General features: G+C 42.5%; 1 protein-coding gene across 3 annotated transcripts in view; it reads left to right on the top strand.

Moving 5' to 3' along the window:
* Window positions 1-21,874, top strand: part of Nebl (nebulette) — a 351,896-nt gene that overhangs the window by 112,314 nt on the left and 217,708 nt on the right. For all 3 annotated transcript variants that reach the window (XM_039095827.2, XM_063276524.1, XM_063276525.1), the window contains exon 3: window positions 19,875-19,959. In XM_039095827.2, the coding sequence (XP_038951755.1) occupies window positions 19,875-19,959 (85 nt within the window). The remainder of the gene's footprint in view (window positions 1-19,874; window positions 19,960-21,874) is intronic.

Here is a 21,874-nt window from a genome sequence, read left to right as displayed (position 1 = left end):
GAGCCAGCTCTACTCTGCTGCCCAGGTACTGTGGAGAGCACGCTCTCCCTCTCCGGAGTGTTGCAGCTGGTGAGGGACATGGCCAGTCCTCCCGCTCTCATGACCTCAGCTCTCTAGTCTGTGGTAATGAAGGAGGGGAGTGGGGTGTATCTCCCTGGAAACTACAAACTACAGAAGCAGCTCTCCCATGCTCATGCCCTTGGGGCTGGCTCACCTACAACCCCCGCATCCAGAGCCAGTTCTGTGCTGCCCAGGTTGGGTGCAGCGCCTGCGCTCCAGACTGCTGCAGCAGGTGGGGGCAGGAATAGCTCTCCTGCTCTGGTGATTCCATGGGGCCAACTCTTCCAAACTCTGTTTGAGAAATAATTCCTTCCCTCTTCTCCCTCAGCCCCAGACAGGGTTTTTCTGTGTAGCCCTGGTTCATTTTGTAGACTAGGATGGCCTCAAACTCAGAGATCTGCCTGCTTCTGTCTCCCAAGTGCTGGGATTAAAAAGCACACATCACCATGACTGGCTTGCTGGGTTTTGTTTTTGTTTTTTTTTGTTTTTGTTTGTTTTTGTTTTTTGGGGGAAGTGACTCTTTTTGAGAAATGATTATTTGTGTATCTTATTTAGTTTTTAATTAGACTATTTGTTTTCTTATTATTCTTATTTGGACACTTTTGTTTTACTTAAGTCTTTCCTCCTCCTCCCTCCTCCTTCCTCCCCGTCCTTCTCCCCCTCTTCTTCCTCCTCTTCCTCCCCCCTCTTCCTCCTCTTCCTCCTCTTCCTCCTCCTTGTAGTTGTAGTAGTAGTAGTAATTGTTGAAGTAGTAGTTGTAGTAGTAGTAGTTGTAGTAGGAGTAGTAGTTGTAGTAGTAGTAGTTGTAGTAGTAGTAGTTGTAGTAGGAGTAGTTGTAGTAGGAGTAGTAGTTGTAGTAGTAGTAGTTGTAGTAGTAGTAGTTGTAGTAGTAGTAATTGTAGTATACTGTAGTAGTAGTAGTAGTTATAGTAGTAGTAGTTATAGTAGTAGTAGTTGTAGTATACTGTAATAGTAGTAGTAGTAGTAGTAGTAGTAGTAGTAGTAGTAGTAGTAGTTGTTGTTGTTGTAGTGCTGGCTCAAACCCAGTTATTTGTTCTCTACTACTGGGCTGTAGCCCTGCTGAGCGCCTTTATTTCTGAATCAAAGCAGATCATTTAAGAAAGTGCATATTTCCTGATTCTTTGGTGTCTTAGGAGAGCACACACAGCATATTGAGTTTGTGTGCGTGTGCTTTCCATTCTCAGTGGCTTTAGCTGTCTGCCTTAGACTTTAAAAAACAAACAAACAACAAAAGGGATCACGTTTCACTAAATGTGTACATTTAATTTTCCATTTGTTTGGTACTTGAGTGGTCAGATTTAATCTCTGGGTTCTGTTAATTTGTTGTGGTATTAAGTACCATTAGAAGCCCTAAAAAGCCACTAACTTTAAGCTGTGTCAGAGTCAGTGTAAGGAATCTTAGAGATGTAGTTTTAATCTTAACAATTTGTAGATGCCTATGATAAGCCAGGCGTATTTAAAGGGAAGGCCTAATCTTCCTTTCAGGGAAGGAGTCTGCATCAGTCTTCTGAGACTGTCTGTATCTCAGGCTAACCCCATCCTTTTACTGGTTTATGATGGTTTTGTTCACTGACACATCCTTTAGGTCAGTCAGTTTTCAGACTTTTTTTTATTATGACATGGATACAGGAAACAAGCCACGAGGAACATACAAACACACGGAGCTGTATATGGGCTAGGGGCGCAGAGAGTTTGCAGCTGAGGGACCACAGGAGCGTCTCACATGCAGGATCATCTGAGCAGGCTTGGACAGAGCGGGTAAGCTCACAGTGCGGACAGCATCTCGGGGATGAGAAGAATTTGTAAAGCATCATGGCATTTTGCTGTCTAACCTCTGAAACACTCATTCCCTTTCGAGTTAAATACTCAGGCTGATGTTCTGTGTGAGCGAACGGTTCTCAGGACGTGATCTACAGAAAACCAGTTGTACGAGGTGCTCTTGGGGGGAGACTGCAACTCTGGGAGCTATTGAGGGCTCTTGTTGAACATGGTTGGTTCCTTACCTCATTGCCCAAACAGTGCAGTGATGGAGAATGTTTTCTTCTCTTTAAATTCGTTTTTTAACAGCTTTTAAAAACTTTATGTATTTATCTATTCATATCAAGTGCACTCTGTTTTTCATGGAATACTATTTAGGAAATTTTGTCTGAAATTATTTTATCTAGCACTCTCTCTCTCTCTCTCTCTATATATATATATATATATATATTGCTATATATATATTGAGTATCAGGATTAGCGATTAGGGGTTGTGTACCTCCCTTTGTAATTCTCCCCTCCCACTCTAAACTTAATTTTACATTTGATTGGCAATAACAGAAAACAAACACACTTTTATATGTGCTTGTGTAGTTGAAGCATCTATGTTGAATAAACAGTAATTTTATTATCAGATACCTCCTAATTGGTTGAAGAAATGAATGGCTGCGAGACCTCGGTGTTCCGGTTTAAGGGATGTTTTAATGAGGAGTGACAGCTACGACAGGCACGGCCCTCGTCATCGGGAAGTCGGTGCCACGAAAATGTTCCTATTCATAGTTCTTATTAGAGTGAACAGAAACTTAGTTGATAAATAAAATTTAAGAGATCAATAAAATCAGGAGATCATTTCACCCCATGTGTGTCTCCATACACAAGTATAACAAGCCCTGTATACATTATTTTATAGGAAAAAATATAAATTGAAGGATCTCTCAAGTGTCCCACTTCAGTGAGAATGTTTAATGCTCTGGGAAAGGGGGCTAATTATCTTGTTTATTGTGCATAGAAAGCACACTTGAAGATCTTAGATTTTTGTAAGATTACAGGCTTTCAAAATCCTGACAAGGCTGCTTCTAAATTAATCGACATTGAGGGCTGTCTTTTCGTAGAATGACAACTGGTTGGTGTTGCTCAATTTTATTGAAAGAAGAAACACATTAAAAATGCCTCTACCATCTGCTCAATGTGGCATCATAAAGAAGAGTAAGAGAATTCAGGGAGGCATGGATGTTCCTCAGACCCTTTCTTTTTTTTTTTTTTTTTGGAGCTGGGGACCAAACCCAGGGCCTTGCACTTCCTAGGCAAGCGCTCTACCACTGAGCTAAATCCCCTCTCAGACCCTTTCTAAAGATACAGTTACTCCCAACACAGGAGAGACCCACTTCTTCATACTAAACTCTTTGTAGGCAAACGTATACGTGGGTTAGAGGATTCTGTCTAGAATTTATTCATTCCTTGTTTGCTTACACTGTGGTCTTTCCCCCTTCTCTGTCTCCTCCTTTTTTATTTCATAGAAAATGTTTATTTTTTGTAACCAAAAGGACATTATTAAATGATTCGATAGCATTAAACTGCTTTTGTTTTTCATGCGACTTAATTTTCTAAGTAAAAGCAAAAACTTTGTTCTGGTAATCGAAATAAATGTATAATTCTTATGAGAGGAAAGAAAAAATTTGAACAACTCATTGTCTGTGATCACGTTGGTGTGGTGGTACACATCTACAATCCTACCACTGAGGGTGCTGAGGCAGGAGGTCATGAATCTGAGGTAAACTCAAGCTACATAGCAGGATCCTATCTGAAAAACAAAATACATCATACAGATCATCCTAATTTTTAACATTATGATGGTGATGATGATGATGGTGAGTGTGTGTGCGCACATGTGTGCATGAGTGTGCCACTCTGTGTTACGGAGGTCTGAGGACAACTTTGGAAGTTGGTTCTCTCCTGCCTTGGGTCCCAGATATGGAAATTAGGCTTTCACGCTTGGTGTCAAATGGCCTTACCGCTGAGCCATCTCTCCGCACATAAATACACCTTAATGCAGAGCCCTGTGTCCAGTCTGTCACAGTAGGAGACGATGCTATTACTAGAAGTCTCTCAGCCCTGTGCTGTGGGGCACCACAATCGTCTTCTGTTTTCCCATGACATCTATTCAAGCCATCATTATGGCTTAAACAGTCAAAGGTTTTATAACTCAAATTTCATGAAAACCTTTGGAAGTCACCGTGTTCTACCTCATTTCCCAGTGATGTGACTACATTTTCCTGGGTTGTGTATAACCAGGATGTTATAGGAACTTCATTTGGATTTTACTGCCTAGTCTCAATCCATAGAGGCCACTCCTGAACTGTCCCCTTCTCCCTGTGTCTCTCCATTCCTGTGATGGAGTGCTCCCAGGCCCTGGATAATCTCCATTTGTTGGGCTCTGCCTTTTCTTGTGCTCTTGATAGCCTTTCTGCCTGGATCTGGGGTCTCCTAACACTTTGGTACTATACAGATTTACTCTATATTTTTTTCTCCGTGTCTTAACCTGAGTAATACTCTTCTGATATACAATACTGAGTAATACATTCTACAATGAAGGACGCTTTGTAATTCTTCGTCATGGTTTCAGACACTAGGAAAGATGATGTAGAACCCGTCCCTGTCACAGAACCATTGCTCCCCTGTCCTCAGTCTCCTGTTGCCTTCACTGTGACCTCTGCAGAGTACTTACTGGAGGGAGAGGTCAGAGAAAGGCATACATAGAGGAAAAAACCTAGTTGATGTTGCAGAAATATGATCTGGCCATAACACAGTCATTTACCCTTGATGTTCTCTCACAAGAGGAGATCTCACGGGGTTGGGGATTTAGCTCAGTGGTAGAGCGCTTGCCTAGGAAGTGCAAGGCCCTGGGTTCGGTCCCCAGTTCTGAAAAAAAATGAACCAAAAAAAAAAAAAAAAAAAGAGGAGATCCCACAAGTCGCGATCCATGTATTCTGTTTTTGCTTGTTTGTTTGTCTGTTTTCTCTATCAGTGTTGCAGACCTGGTAACATTTCTCTTCTTGTTTCTCAATCGTCATGTGAAAAGAAAACACCATTAACAGCTCTGATAAGGCACACTCAATTCTTTGAGTTATAAAAGCCAAAAGGCGGGTAGGAGATTTTTTACACTCAGAGGTGTAGAATAGTTCTGTCCTGTGGTAGTGATGGTCGAGGATCTGGTTTAAAGGACATATTGGGCACTTGATTCTACTTTTCTAGCAAAGAGGGGGACTGAAGGAGAGCTCTCACATTCTTGATGACCGATTGTGTGTGTGTGTTTAATTGGGTCTTTTATAATTATCTATTCATTTTTGTGTGCATGTGTGTTTTGCCTGGAAGTAGGTCTGTCTGACAAGGTCTTTCTCTTTCTATCAGGTCCTTCCTTTGTCCTTTGAAGACAAAGATATTTCTTTATTTGGCACTGTTTTTACTTACACTTTTCGATCAAATTGATTTATTGTCCACAGATTTATTATTTTATTTTTTTCTTACATTGTCTGTCATTTTCTTCCTTATTATTGGAGCTTCCTTTTACCAACCCTGAGGATTACAGTTTGTTATTCTTTCCGTTGACTATTTGACTTTAGTAACCACTTAGATAAACTACGTATGCAAATGTCACAATAAAATGTATTTTTTATGCCAGCTAAATTTAATCAGGAAAATATTTGAAAAAAAAAACCCGATATAATTATTTAAAAATAGGCCAGGTGCCTAGCAGGTAAATGTGTTTCCTCCAAGCCATATGCAAACCAGTGAGTAGAAAAAGGAACTGGCTCCTGTAAGCTGTCCTCTGACCTCCACACATGCCATTGCGTGCGCATTCACAGATGAGTTAGTGAAATGTAAATGTTTTAAAAATACGTAAAGGTTCATTTGTCTAGAATGCATCTATATCAGTTTTATTGAAGACATGTGTTTGAATGACCACTGAGATCATGATCAAATGTAAAATACTCTCTCTTGTATACTCTCACTGTATGCATTTGTGTGCACGTGCGTGCCTGTGTGTGTGTGTGTCTGTGTGTGTGTATGTGTGTATGTTCGTCTGTATCTGTGTGTGTGTGTGTGTCTGTGTGTGTCTGTGTGGTTGTGAGTGAGTGCATGTGCGTGTAGAGGTCAGACAGTGATATTGGGCACCTTTCTCATTTGCTTTCCTTTTTTATTTTTTTAAATCTTTTTTTTTTTTCAGAGCTGGGGACCGAACCCAGGGCCTTCCGCTTGCTAGGCAAGCACTCTACCACTGAGCTAAATCCCCAACCCCGGGATTAAACTTTTTTATTTGTGAGTGTGTGTGTACGTGTGTGTGTGTGAGTTAAACATGTAAATATTTCAGGTGAGTTTTAAATGGGAGATCCTTGGCTTTGCCATTTGAGTTGGAAGCTGATCTATACAGTGAGTTTTGAAGGAAGTAAATATGTTTCTTTTGAAACACGGAACCTAGTTCATGCTTTTGGCAGAGTTCTTTTTCCTTTTTCCATGTCATTAACATGCGATGAAAAAGGTTAAAGCTGGACACTTTTCTTCTTTCTCTGGGGCACTGAACCCAGGAAAAGTATAAAGACCTATTGAGTTTCAGTGTAATCATACAGCCAGTGACCAGGAACAAGTGTGTTTTAGAAGGACCGATATATTTTATGGTTAGACTCTGCCTTGGGTATCTAGGGAAGGGAGAAGGCTTGCTTAGCGAGTTGTGTGGAATAGACAAAGAGGTCAGCCAGGGACACAGTAGTTAACCATGTTGTAATAATCAGTTCATTTTCTTTAATGCATAACGATGCAAAAGATACTCGCTTTGTTTTAATTTCTCCCTTTCTGCCCTCAGTTTACTTACCCTGGGAAACTGCATTAAAATAAATTTAATACACAGAATTAGAAGCTGACAAATTGAAGCGTATTGAACAATCTCCCACATTCCCCAAGGATAGTCCTCTAGTTCCGTAGTGGAAGCAATGGTTAAGTAGATTTTAATTTGTTCAAATTTGCTTTTATAGCCTAAAAAGTGAGGAAACAAGCCACTTGCAAATTATCGAGTAAATGGATTCTGTGAATTACAAAGAGATTCATGTTGTGGTCCAGGCCATTTGTCTGCAGTTGCCTGGATGGCTGTGTTCAGAGGATCGTTGGGTCCTTTGTGGACTTTGTGTGGGGTGATGCGGTTAATGCCTCTGTCCTGTGTGGACAGTGATGTATGAGCTCGGTAATGATCACTGCAGCAGTCGTCGTCGTCGTCATCTCCTCCTCCTCCTCCTCCTCCTCCTCCTCCTCCTCCTCCTCCTCCTCCTCCTCTTCCTCCTCTTCCTCTTCTTCCTCCTCTTCCTCCTCCTCCTCTTCCTCCTCCTCCTCCTCTTCCTCCTCCTCCTCCTCTTCCTCCTCCTCCTCCTCTTCCTCCTCCTCTTCCTCCTCCTCCCCTCCTCTTCCTCTTCCTCCTCCCCCCTCCTCCTCCTCCTCTTCCTCCTCCTCTTCCTCCTCTTCCTCCCTCCTCCTCTTCCTCCTCTTCCTCCCTCCTCCTCTTCCTCCTCTTCCTCCCTCCTCCTCCTCCTCCTCTTCTTCCTCCTCCTTTTTAATTGTTTCCCCTCCACAATTGATTGGCTAACTTGTAGCTACAAACTTACCTCTGAGACAGTAAAATGTTAATGGAGAAGATGAAGCTGACTGTAATATTACATTTCTGGTTTTACATAAGTGTCTCCTCAAAACTAGAATTATCTAATTATTTCCTCCCTTCTTTCAGCTTTATTTTTCTCTGTAATAATTTGTAACAAAGGAATATATGTGAGAGCTTATCTTTTGTTTCTCTAATTTTTCTTATGAACTTTGTTTTAATATATTTTCAGGCGACAGTCACGTCTTAGACTCCTGAGTCCGAGATCTGCATGTATTCCTCTTGTCTTTAGTCAGCAGTACCGTTTGATTGCTATCCCTTACCTTCTTGTTGTATGGTCCCACGATCAATATTAACAACAGTGTAGGGAATAGCTCATATTTTTCTTCAACAACATATAAGGTGTGTGTGTGTGTGTGTGTGTGTGTGTGTGTGTATGTGTGCGTAGTCATGAATGTGTATAAGTGTGCATGTGTACATGTGTGTATAGTCACACATGTTAATAATTTGCCTTTTCTGCCATAATTCAAAATCTAGGTGACAGGTTCCAATAGCTGATAAGCATTTCCTAGTGTGGTAGGTCAGGTTTGCTGTGTAATCCCTTTGATAAAGCCTTCCTTTCTGAATACACGAGGGGAGTTACAGTGATGTCCCGCTGAGCAAGTAGATCAATAGGTGGCAAGTTGTTTGACCCTCTGAGCCAGCCGGAGAGCGAGGGTTTGCGTTTTCTACCGCCTTTCAGCTGGGGCTTGTATCTCATGGATGGGGCCTCCATTATCATAATCCATTTTTCGCTTTCATGTTATCCATCAGCAGCTCGTAGAAGCCTCCCTTCTGAAGGGCACTCCCCATTTGCTTGCTCTAAGTCTTTTTTTTTTTTCTTTTAAATCATAAAATTGCTGTTTTGTAACCAGCGGTGTTCTGTGCGAGCTGTTTATAGAGGTGCTGTAGGGAAGGCGATTAGTGGGAGAATTAAGTACGAGATGACAGCTGTGGAGGGAGACGTGTGAGTAGACGGCCCATCAGTGCATAGGAGGACATGGGAATGCAGTACATTAAAACTGAAGTTCACGGCAAACGTTGTGATCGGCATTGTGTATCTTCGAATGATGTCAAATAGTGACAGTGGCCCCCTCCAGCACATTCCTACTCCAGTGGCTTAGATACGAAGGTGCCCATGTTGACCACATAAATTATTTTAAATGCCTGTACCTGTCAAGCGGGGGATTTTTATCCTTATTCAAGTAGTTTATTAGTGGAAATTTGAAGAATGCTTGATGTACTTGTCACTGGAATCTTCTGAACTCCACATACACACCATGACACCCTCGCATGTATTTAATCAGAGAACTTTACTTAGGCAATCATACATACTTGGAAAAGAAAATCCGGCAGGACTATTCCAAATTATTAAAATGTCCTAGGAACTTAAAAAAAAGATATTTTTAATTTTAATTATGTGTGGGTGTGTGTCGGGCTGTGTGTTTGGGCATGTAAGTGCAGTGGCTGTGTAGACCAGAAGATGACATGGAGCTGGAGTTCATGAAGGTTCTGAGATGTTAGATGGATGTGGGGGACCCAACCCAGGTTCTCTGCAAGAGCAGAACCATCTTTCCAGCCGCAGAACATTAAAATAGGTGTGTACATGTATGGTTGTGTCCATAACGTGCTTGTGTCTCTGTGTGTGTAGTGTTGCTGTGTGTATGTGGTATGCACATGTGTGTCTGAGTGTGCATGTATGTGCAATGTGTATGCGTACAGTGTGTGTTTGAGTGTGTCATGATGTGTGTGGAGTTTAGATATCATTTGGGGGTTGGCTCTCTCCTACACTGTTTGAGACAATGTCTTTTGTTCACCCGTGCTACACAGGAGAGCTGACCTGGGAACTTCTGGGGCTCCCCTCTTCTTTCCCTCTCTCTGTCTATTGCATTGAGATTATAGCTCTCACAGAGGTTCTGAGGATCCAACTCAGATCTTCATGCTTGAGACGCAAGGACTTTATCTGCTGAGCCATCTCCTTAGTCCATCCTAGAAATGATCTGATCGAAGGAGGAAAACCCTGCAAGTTTTCTCAGTCTCTCAAGTAATATGCCATTTTTCTCTACAGTTCGCGAATCCACAAAATCTCTGGGTGCACGAGATGTGTTTACACATCCTGGAGAATGAAAGACGCTGATGATAAAAGTGCATTCATATATGCTCTGACCCCAGAGGACAAGTGGAGGGAGACCTGGGCTTGCCTTTTGGGGTTCAGACTTCTAAATTTGGGCTCGTGGTGGGGGAGACCATGGCAGGTAGAGAAGGAATGGTCAGAGGCAGCAGACAGAGCTTTCACACACTCTGAGATGTCTCTTGTTCCTGCTGTGGCAGCCTGGAGCTGGCTTGCATTCAGATCTTCTAGGCATCAGAGGAGGCCTTCCTTAAACAAATCTGTTAGCATTTTTTTTTTTCTGGAGAACACAGTGCACCATAGACAAAAGTCTACAGGTTCATATTTCTGCCTGAATTGCTCCCTGAGCCTCCCACCCCTTCATGGGTAGGCTCAGTTTCTGGCCAGCCTCCGTGGCTCTGCAGGTACCTTCTGCCCTCCCGCAGTCTTGGTCCTGATTGTTTCCTTTGCTCGTGGAGGCTCTGGCTCCGTGATGCAGCGATAGACTGTCAGCTCCCCTCTTTGTGGTCAGTATGGGATTCTTGGTCCCTCTCTGTCTCAGCCCTGTCTCTTTCTTGATCTCTGTACGTCCCCCCTCTGCCTCCTGCTTCTATGCTCCACACCAGTTTCACTCCAGCTTTCCTTACTACCCCTGGGTACGAACACAGACATCCCGAGGGACGAGGATTCAGACAGGATAGAGTCCCGTGAGAAGCCAGTGTCATGACAGAGAGATCAGTGCTCCTTTTTTCTGTTCCTCCCTCCCACAGGGCACACGGGCACTATGTAAACCCTCCCCACAGGATCTGATGGAAGCAGGACAATGGCTCCCATTACACATTGGACAGCCATTCCTCCTCTGATCAGTCCGACACCCTTTGTGATTGGCAAGTACGATATGTTAGGCTTGCATAGTACCTTCTCTTTTGGGATGATCCAACTCAGGGTTTCTCCTATGCTAAGCAAATGGGCTCCCACAGAGGGACAGACACCCTGAGTCCCTGAAGGTACACATTATGAATGTCACATGCCTGGGATTATCATGAGTCCTGTATTCCCCATGTTGGATATCTTCGTTCATGTTTGTGTCTGCTAGCTTTATTTAGTAATAATAGGGGGGAATTCTGTTGGAATATTTCTGTTGGTGGATGTGTCAGTTCCCTTGCCTTATTAATTTTACATTCTTCCGTTGTCATAGATATGTTGATGGACATTTAAACACAGTTGAGGCAGATTTTAAGCTTATTTACAGTTAAGATGCACTTCTGCTGGTCAATTCGACCTTTATCACCAGGACCTGCACACTCAGTAACACTCTAACTGTTACAAATAATTTTGTTTTATATTAGTACAGCTGTTTTATAGTAGAATGAAAACTGTGGCAATAACAGACCTTTATGTGGTAAGCATTTACCAATTACATATTTATGATTACAGAATTATTTTTCTCAACTGCTAAGTTTCTATCTCTCTTGTTTATTCTATGCAGCCTTTCCTCCACCCTCAGTTCCTGTTTTTTTTTTTTTTAATTGTAATGAATAAGACTTTCGGTGCTTTAAAATTTTTATTTTTATTCTTTTCACTTTCATGAAATTTGAATTTATGTAGAATAATCCCATTTTTATGGCTACCTGTAAAGTTTTACCACACATATTTAAGAAAAATATGAAACTTAATACTATCCCAAGTTTTCTTATGAGAAATACTAGAATCCTTTAATTTTTCATACTCTCAATTTGTCTAGTACTTTAGATTTGTCTTCAAAAATTCTCAGATGGTTGACATTGTTCTTGTTCCACACACGGTGTGCCTGTGTGTGCAGGTGGGCACACTGCATGTGTCTGGTACATGTGAGCATATGGTATGCCTGTGTGTAGAGATGGACACACTGTGTGCCTGTGAACTTATGTGGACACACTGTGTACATTTATACTTATTTGCACAATCACTCTTTGGCATTATCTTTCTGTAATTATTTTCTTTCTTTCTGTAATGTCTCTTTTGTAAGTAGAGACATTGTAAGTGATCTGATAGTAGTAATCACCCCCAAGTTTGTTCATTTAAAAACGGGTTAGAAGGATACAGAGATGGCTCAGTGGTTAAGAGCACTGGCTGCTCTTCTAGAGGTCCTGAGTTCAAGTCCCAGCAACCACATGGTGTCTCACAACCATCTACAATGGGATCTGATACCCTCTTCTGTCATGCAGGCATACATGCAGATAGAGCACTCATATACATAAATAGATAGATAGATACTTAAAAATAGAAATGGCTTCCCTATCTTTAAAGTCTTTTTTGAGTGATAGGAATTAATGCTGTAAAGTTGAATTATTCAGATTTGAGAAAATTATTCAAAATTTCATGTAAATACTGCCATCCCTCGACATTCAGAAACAGTTGTAATTTGTCCCTTGGATAAAGTTCCCCATTTGGTGGAGTCACTCAGAGTATGAAAGATTGTCTAGGGTTGAAGTTACCCTCATAACTCAGAAATGTAGAGCTAGGAGGACAACTTAGTATTATAAGATCATAGCTTTTGCTTTTAAAAATGTTCTTAAGAATTAAAGTTATATGTTTTTAAAAAGTAGATATTATTTGAAAATATGTTAAGATACTCCCTTTTTAATGAAGTGTATCTTGCCAGGTATAAAGTCTGTATCAGAGGTCCCCACATCATTCTCTGGACTCACCATTCTTTAAGAGGTGTCCCAGCACTGAACATATATGGTTATGTTCTTTAAAGCTATGGTCTTTAAACATTAACAATCCCAGTCATCAAAGGGAAAAGACATAGGAAATACCCCAGAGAAATAAGCTGGGAGCTTTTAAGGTCTCCTGGCAGAGTCACACTAAGAGGCACTTAGTTCTTCAAGAATGAATTATGATAGCACACTTTGAGATGGTTCATCTTGATGTCCAACTTGATTTATGAGGTTAATAAAGCTAACTACTAGATATGATCATAACATTTTCATAGAGGACCGAAATAAGGATGGGTAAAGAATTTTTCTGATTGTGAATAGCACCAGCCAGTAGGTTGGAGTTTCAGATGAAATAAAAAGAAAGAGAGAGAGGGAGAGAGAGAGAGAGAGAGAGAGAGAGAGAGAGAGAGAGAGAGAGAGAGAGAGAGAGAAAGACACAAAGTCTCTGAGTACATGCATTTTCTTCATGCTTCTTTGACATGATGATGTCACCTACTCAGCTCTGCCATGTCTCTCTGTCTTGATGGACTGAGACTTCTGAACCTATGAACCAAACAGATATTTTTCCCTTTAAGCTCACCAGTATTTGTCACAGTGATGAAAGTCTTCTTAACTCAGATCAAATAATTGCAAAGCAGGGAATCTCAGTAGATGCGCTGTGCCCAGGTTTCTTACTGAGGATCTAGATATATAAAATAAAGTTTCTAAACTTCAGAATGTTGGCACTTCTGATAGGATAAGTTCTGTTTTGGCAGGTGGGGCTGCCTAGAATTCTATAGGATGCTTCGCCATGTTCTTGACTTCTACGTACTAGATGCTGATAGTAAGCTTCTCCAGTGGGACAATCAAAGAAAAATGCCTCTACATGCTGTATGCTGTTAAATTGTCCTCTGGGGATGGTTGTTGAGAGACATTGCATTAAAGCATAGGTTTAACCTTAACTACAAACAGAAGGATCTTAGACATAGATCTTTGTGGGTTACTACTATCTTACATTCTCAATAACATTCAATTCCTAAATCTCTACCATGAGATTCTAGCAGGAAACCCATGAGATGGGCAGGAATACTTATTCCCCTTACTTAGACGAAAGCCGTGATACACAGAAGCGAATCCCCTCTGTGGGAGAGCGGAAAGAAGAGGGCGAGGTAGATTGTTGACAGTAGACACGCAGTTGAAAGCTCGCTGTGATTCAAGTCCCGACATTATCGGAAATGTTTTGCATGCTCTCTGGTCCTCCAGCCCGCAGTCTTTCTCACCTCTCTCTTCGACAATGTTCTCTGAGCCTCAGGTGTAGGAGTCGTGTTGTAGTTGGTATCAGCTGGGGCCAGGCTCTCACAGTCCGCTCTCCTCTTCATTCTAACCAGTTGGAGAGTTCGCGAATGCTCTCCATCTGTGGCCAAAGCAAATGTCTTTGGTGAGGGATGGGAGCTATACTTACCTGTGGGTGTGAAGATGACTCGTTGTACTCTAGTTAGACATTATTCTGATTGAAGAAAGTGGCAGCAGGTTCGTCTCTAGGCCTCATGACCTTACCAATGACAGGGAGTTGACTGCATTTGCAGTACAAGGCACAGATTCCCTCCTCTTTGAGCAGACCTCAAGTCCAATTAGACAGATGTTGGTTGCCTCTAAGATATAGGTGCCACTCTTGCAGCCTTGGGACTCTCTTGCCACACTTCTCATTGTTGCGGTTCATCCTTGAAAAGTCTGGTTCTTGCTTTTCTTGGAGCGTTCATTTCCCATTCCCTATACTCTATCCCATATTCTCATTTCTAATATTGCAGAGAACAAAAAAAACTTTCTTCTTATAAGCCTGGTAAATAAATTGTATTATCCCAAGAAAACATTCATCTGGGGGAGACTTTTTCATAACCATTTAAATACATTACATGGGGGGAGTTAGGAAAGTATGTGATGCTGCCAGCACTTATCATCGGAAAGCTTCCTTTCTCTTTCCTGGGCTCTCATCAAGCTCTGCCAGCCTCTTAGCTTATTTTGTGTCTGACTCTCTTTTCTTTTGGAGTGGACCTGGATGGTGGGTAGCTGAGAGATGAGACTCTAGCTTTGGAGAAGTCTGTCAGGTTAATTCAGATGAGTGGCATCATTTGGATAGGACCTTGAGAAACCCAGCATTTGACAGCATTTCCAGATTTATTCAGGATGGCTGAATTAATGAGGCTTCTCTTACTTTGTAAACACTGCTTTATACAATACACTCTGTACTGCCAACTCTGTAATTACACTTATTCCTTCTGAGCCTTAAACTTCCAACTCATGAGGTCTTCTTTTCATGTGAAGACCATGAACTCTTGAATTTTGCTAGCTCTATGACTCTTGACTTGTCAGATCCACAGGTTTTCATATGTGTTAGTACTCATGACCTGTGATATACATGCATAGTTCTTTCCCTCCACATTTATTAGTTTGGTTATAAGACTAAACTAGGGGACTGGAGAGATAACTTAGTAAAATGCCTGCTGTGCAAAGGTGAGGCCCTGAGATTACCCAGAAACCTTGTTTAAAAGAAGCTAGATGTGGTTGTATAGGCTTTTAATTCCAATGTTCCATACATAGGTGTTGCAGTAAAAATTAAGATGGTTCGTTTGCTATCAGTTCCCGCGCTCTGGATCTGCTCTCTCTGGCTGCCACTCTGCCACAGGGTCCACAAGCCACCTTCTCCCAGCTGTCTCCATTTTAGCTACCCTCTCCTCTTAGTCCCCTGAGCATTCTCATTCACACACTGTCCTTTTTAGCCTGGTAGAAACAAAGTTCCAGAATCCTGTAATTTAGTAATTAGTTTCACATGTTAAATTCTCAATCCATAACTCATCCACACAATAAATTCACTGCCAATTGATAAAGATATAAACCGCCCACCTAGACAAGATAAAATTGATCTAGTTCACCTAAATCTGAACCAGCCTCCTCCACAGACTCCAGCTTGGTTCCCTTCCTTCCTCCTCTCTCCCGCCTTACAAAAACTTTGTTCCTCTACTGTCCAATCATGTATTGCCTTGACATCAACCTACAGATAGGAGATAGGATTCTTCAGCTCACTAGATAAACACCTGAGATCATCCTCTGCCCACCACACACACACACACACACACACACACACACACACACACACACACACGCACTTCTGCACAGGCATAAACACACATATGCACAACACATATATGCATATTTGGATGTACATACAAATAACTAAAGTAAACTGGGTTTTTCTCTCCACATTGAGATTTTAGATAATTTCATTTTGTCACAGTCGTTACAGAAAGTTATATATAGATTAACCTACTATGAAAAAAAAATCACTGAAAGACAGGGTTGGAAAGGATCTTGGGAAAGTGTGATGTCTTGGCATCTCTTTATACTTGTAAATATAGCTGTAATTTTGCACAACCTGTCAGTAAGTCTGCTGTTTTATAATCATGTTAGCAAACTGTGTCTTCTTAAAAAAAACACCCACATTTTCAGTTGTTTTTAACCCTCTTTCTAAATAGGATTTCATATGTGCTGCTAAAATCAAACATATAAAAGTGGTGTTTCTTTATTATGAATATATTTTGAAAGTTAAAGTCCACAACAGTTTCTCATTACAAAGTCCAGTGGTAAGGAGAGGTGATTTTCATGAAATGAGACTTAAAAATTAGAAGTACCTGTGGCCAGTGAGGAACCCAGTAGAAATCATTTTCACTTTTCCAGTGGGACCTCTGAGTATGTTCAGTAAGGCAGCTTGTATCAACATTAGCGTGCTCTTGAAAAGCTCATAGGATTTTCACTTGAACGTGATTGGCAGGTGAAAAGTGGCTTCCTAAGGAATGCCTTCCCACCCCAAATGAGTTCACCTGCAAGTGGATATAGCTGGGGCTGAGAGGGCTAAAGGTTTCACAGCGCACATGAGAGTGCGTTTTGATGACAGTTTAAAAAACAGATAGCATGATATTTTGTTTGAATGAAACATAGCAGAACACCACAGATATCTGTGAAACTTTATGCAATATCATAGAATACATTTTGGGGAAAATCTTGCTAAATTATTTTTTACAGCCCTCAAGGGTGGCAATCTACAGTTGCTACATTTAAAGTCTAGTGACATTCAAGTTTCAATCCATAGCTCAGTGGAGCTGCCTATCTACCTCGACCTGCCTATGTCTGGAGCACAGAGCCAAAGTTGTCCCTAGAAGGTCCAGGTACCCAGGGAGTCTTTGACTTCAGCAGGAGAGGAACACATGGTAGCTACTGTAGATACTTCCCAGAGTCTGGGAATATACTGGTCAGCCGCTTGACTGTGTACTTTCTTAGTCTGAGTTCGAAGAAGAAAAGATGAGGAAGAGATGATCCTAAGGGCTCATGGCACTGTGAGAAATGATCCCTTGACAGCATCAGTTCAGGAGATGCCCAATGAACCTGAACCATTTAGGTCAACCATCCTTGTAAACTTTGAAAGAGTGACTCATCTATCATGACCCCACATCAACACAGCTCCAAACTGTCACACATAATATAAATTGGGGTTGTATGTGCTCAGAGAAGACAAGAAAAATGTAAAGGTTTTCGAAGAATGTCAACCAAAAATAGTTAAAATGATTCTAATAGTTATGCGGGTAACTTCAGTCTCCCGGAACATTGATGCTATGGAATATTAGATTGTTGGGGGATGCAAGACAGATAAGGCATGAATATACATCTTCCTGCCATGTATCTCATTGCACAAGGTTACAAAATGCCTAATATTTATTTCATAAGTGCTAATGCACATCGAATAGGTTTTAGAGAGTTTATTTGTGCTAAAAAAAGGATTTTTCCATCAATATTCTCTCCAGAGACAGGGAGGTAAACAGAACCTTCTACAAGTAGAGTTTAAAACAATGAGGCTTGGAAGGAGTCAGAGAAACCACAGAAAGCTACACAGGTGAACGTCAATAAAGGAGGGGCCGGGGAGTGGGAGGAGGGGCCGGGGAGTGGGAGGAGGGGACATGTTCTCTGAGGAGTAGGTCCAAGCGTCATGGGTTTTATGCTGATGAAACGACATCATCTAGGTATGTCCTGTATGTTTTGGCTGGGTGTTTGCACCATGAGTGGAGAGGACCACATCCCTGAGTTAGTGTTTCTTTACCTACACAGTGGGAAGAAGTGTCATTTCCCCACCTGAAGGTCATACTGAAAAGCAAGCTTCATCGTTGTCCAAGTGTGACAATGTATAGTTATATCATATGCCATATCAAACCTTTCCTGTGGTCCACATCCATCTCTTAGTCTTTGGGTGTCTTCTCTCCATTCTTCCATTTCCTCTGTCTGGAATATTTGTTATGTTCATCTTTAATTGGCACATGATAATTATACATATTTATGGGTATAAAATAGCATTTCTATACTTGTGTACAATGGATAGCAATCAGTTCAGGGTCATTAGCATACCTGCAATGACATACAGATATATCATTTTTGTGTGTGTTGGGCACAGCCCAAGTCCTCTCTACTAGCTATTTTGAAATAGCTAATTAGCCAGTGTCAATCATAGTCACCCCACAGTGCTTGAGAACACGAGAAGTTATTCTACCTGATCTCATTCCCATGTCATGGTCCATTTCTTTCCCTCTACCCCTTTCCCATGCAAATATTTACTGACCTCACATTATAAGCCAAGCACCAGTAGGATTGGAGGTAGCTCCAAGAGTATACTCTGACAAGAGACAGGACCGCCAGTTCTTACTGACACAGAACTTTCCTAAGAGGGGTCATGAAGAGGCTAGTCAGAGGACATGGATGAGGGTGTCAAGCAGTATAACAAGGGGAGAAAAGTGCATCCAGAGCCTATTCCCACCCAACCTAGGAGGCCGAGAATGCTTTCCCTAGAGGGTGACAGCTAAGCAAGACCAGCAAGATAACTGTGGTTGCCAAAGGAAGTGGAGTGGGAAGTGGACAGATGCTCCAGGCGAGAGGAATAGAATTTCCATGGGAGATGGGAACAAGAAGGGTGAATCTGAGAATGGAGAGATCCCCATGGCCAGAGCACGGAGCGAGGGAACTCTGGAGAGTGTTGGACACAGGGGCCTTGGAGGACAGGAGCCTGGACTTTCACTCTCAGATCAGGGGGACACTATTACACCAGGGAAAGGTTTTACTCGGTGACGTAACCAGATCTGCGTTTGGATCATTTATTTCAACATTGAAGACTGGAAGGGCAAGATCAGCAAGTTTTGCATCGTGTGTGTGTGTGTGTGTGTGTGTGTGTGTGTGTGTGTGTGTGTGGTATGTGTGTGTGTGTGTTGTATGTATGTATGTATGTATGTATGTATGTATGTATGTATCAGACAGAGATAGCAAGTGGCTAATGTGTCAGATGTTAAGGTCACCCCAGGATGTCTGACGTATTAATTTTAATCCCAGTAAAAATGGGAAGACAGAAAGTGGAGGAGGCATTTGTCTTAGGGATGAGAAGACTGATGAATGGCTGAGTTGCAGGCTGACAGAGTTCATGGTGGATGTGGAATATTGCAAGGGAAATGCCAACAAATCTGAAAATTTGTAGGGCTGTGGGTCACTGGCTCGGCCACAGGGCTCAGAGCTTGGGGAGGTGGAACTCCAGAAGTACATCATCGCTGGGAGTTGAGGAATCTGGGCCCTAGGGCTGGATTTAGCCCAGGGGCAGGGGCAGGGTCAGGTGGCAATGGGGGGAGATTCAGCTGGTCCCACACACGGGAGAGTCCACTCCATGGCTTGATAGTGGCAGACTTGGGCTTGGTGGCTGTCATGGCTGGGAGCGCACAGAGACCTTCTACAGACTAGATGGCAGCTCTATAGGCGAAGGTCTTCTCTGGGATCCCCACGGCAGATCCCAAATGAAAAGAGGCAGTCTATGGCTTTAAGGCATTTATTGTCATGGCGGAAAGTGGATGTGCAAAACCATAAACCCCTTCTCAGGGTAGGCCTGAGATTAAATACCTTTTTCAGGGAGAAGTGTCTGGGAAGGAAAGCTTACTGGCTAAGCCCTCCAGGCATCTATGTACCTCATTAGCGTGGAGATCTGTCTTGAGCCTATGTGAAATGGAAGGCTTGGGGCATTTCCCTCACATGACCAATGTCCACAAATATATGGGGGGGATGAGGCTACTGACAGGGGCCTGATGCCTGGGAGAAGGCAAAGCCTCTACCGGGGCTTCTAGCCTTAGCTCAACTGAGGACCAGGCTACCCCTCATGATCCACTGCTCCCAAAAACTGAATTGAAAATGAGCAAAAACCAAGCCCTAAAGGCTGCTAGAGTGGATAAGATCTCTTGGGTGGTGGTGTGGCCTGAGCAAAGAAAACAGATAGGGTGCCGCGCCTGCCGTGGGCGGTACATGAAAACGGATCCCACAGGATGGAGAGAAGGGAGTGATAGGGGAGAAGTAGCCATGCTGGGACTGGATGGGGACATGGAAACTCAGAAAAATGACATTTCAAAATAGAGGGACAGTCAAGCAAAAGAACTAAAAGATACTAGGTTTCTATAGCAAGTTGATCTAATCATGATTTTCAAAAACTGTTTCTTTGCAGACACTACCCAAAGCAGTCCTTCACCACGGTGGCGGACACACCTGAAAACCTGCGTCTGAAGCAGCAAAGTGAACTGCAGAGCCAGGTAACTCACATGCGGGAGTCTCACCTTAGGATGCCGCTACTGAAGAGGCTCCTTAGGCCGTTCTTCTGAGAATGTCATTGTATTATCATTGCCAGCCACCAGCCAGCATGGCGACTGACAGGAGGAGGTGTGGGCCTCCGGGTGAAAATACTGCTCCCACTCTTGGACCACCCCAATATTCTCGGTTTTTGTTATTCACATGGGACTAGAGCAAGTAAAGGACTTCTGGTCAGAGTAAATATTTCCCAACAATATTGATTTATTTGGTCTTAAATGTTTAAAAACATTTTTGTAAGAAGCGCCTGTATCCTGCGTATGTGTGTGGGGGAAATGCAAGGTGTTAGCTTGACCCAATTGCTTTGCACGTGGGACTCACTCTGCGGATCCCACATCAGCGTCCAGCTGTGTCTCTGTCTGGTCACTTTACTCAGATTCCTTCATACGTCACACTGACAGCATGGACAAAGATTAACACACCACTATTGGCTCCCAGTCAATTAGTTTAGCTTCCAACTTGCCTACAATATATTGAAGCACGTGGGCCGGGACTAAGGTTTTGAGTGGCAGGGCAAGGTTTTCTATGGGGACACCCAATCTCAATGCAAAAACAGGACATGGGAAACACAGGAAAACGTTACCTCAACTGACACGGTAGAGGAAGGTGACGAGCAAGTTCTTGGCAGATTATTGGTCAGTGTTACTGTAGTAAAAACTGCACCAAGGATGAAGGGAGGAAGAAAGAGAGAGGAGAGAAGTGGGCCTTGGACTGGCTGCCTGGGTTCTTTGTGCTTCTCTGAAACAAGACCATCTGTCTTGTTACCTGTCGGGCTCAAGTGTCAAGTGAGATAGACGATAAAAGCATTCTGAAAAGTTTTTGAAAAAAATTAGGCTTGTGATTTTCTGGGGAGCCCTTGACATAAAAAGAGCAAAAGAGGAGGACGTGTGAAGAAAAGGGGTACTTAATCTCCTTTGCAAACGTGAACCTGGAGTTCTGAACACGAGTTGACAGTGGTCTAGGGTGAGATGGCTCTGTTGTAGTTTGTCTACTTACGATGGGAGCTTGGGGTGGACTTTGGTCTCTTTCTGTGGGCTTTGGAACCGTTTTTCAGTCCACTTGATGACAGGAGTAGAGCTCAAAGTAGAACTCATTGTTGGTTAACACTGTGAAAATTGGTCGGGAACTAATGTATGATTTGTATAAAATGCCTGGTGTGCTAAGCCGTTAATTTCAAAACTGGGCACTGGTTTTATGTTGCTGAAGACATTTCCATTCTACATCCTAGAGGTGTTAGGACTTGGGTCAGCCTTTGCACATTACTGTATTTTTTCTTTTTTCCAAGCCAGGGGTCACCAGCTAATCATGGAGAATCAGTTTAAACATACCAGGAAATATAAATCACTCCAGCAATCAATTGCTTGTTTCTTGCCTGCTGCACACCCTGGTGCTGCAGGAAATGGCTTCTAGTTACTTATCACTCTTCCTACTGGGCTTACAGAGCCTGTGAAGACAGAGGACAGCACACATATGGAGTAACTAAACTTAATTGACAATATAGACTCAGAAAGAGGGATCCGTGTGGACTGGATGGAACTGAGCTTCACGCTGGTGTCTGGGTTTGAAGGGAGCCTTGAAGGTTTAGGAGGATCTCATAGATTTTTAAGCACACAACTCCCTCTGGCCGTGGCGATCAGTTGTGGGTATCTTCAATCAGCTGAAGAGCCACTACCCAGTAGTTGCCCATCATATGCAAGGCTCTGAAAATGCCATCTTTAAAGGAACCTGGGACTTTGTGGAAGGCTAACTTCATCCTTCCCCATGTAGCAAGCTTCTGACTTTGGAAACAGCATGAACAGATGAGGCTGGGTGGGTGGGATAAGAGCTCCCTGAGAGATGCACAAAGTACTATGGAGTCCT

This window comes from Rattus norvegicus, chromosome 17 (assembly GCF_036323735.1).
Source record: "Rattus norvegicus strain BN/NHsdMcwi chromosome 17, GRCr8, whole genome shotgun sequence".
Classification (NCBI taxonomy): Eukaryota; Metazoa; Chordata; class Mammalia; order Rodentia; family Muridae; genus Rattus; species Rattus norvegicus.
The sequence above is the reverse complement of the archived record's forward strand: the minus strand, read 5'-3'. Positions and strand labels throughout refer to the sequence as shown.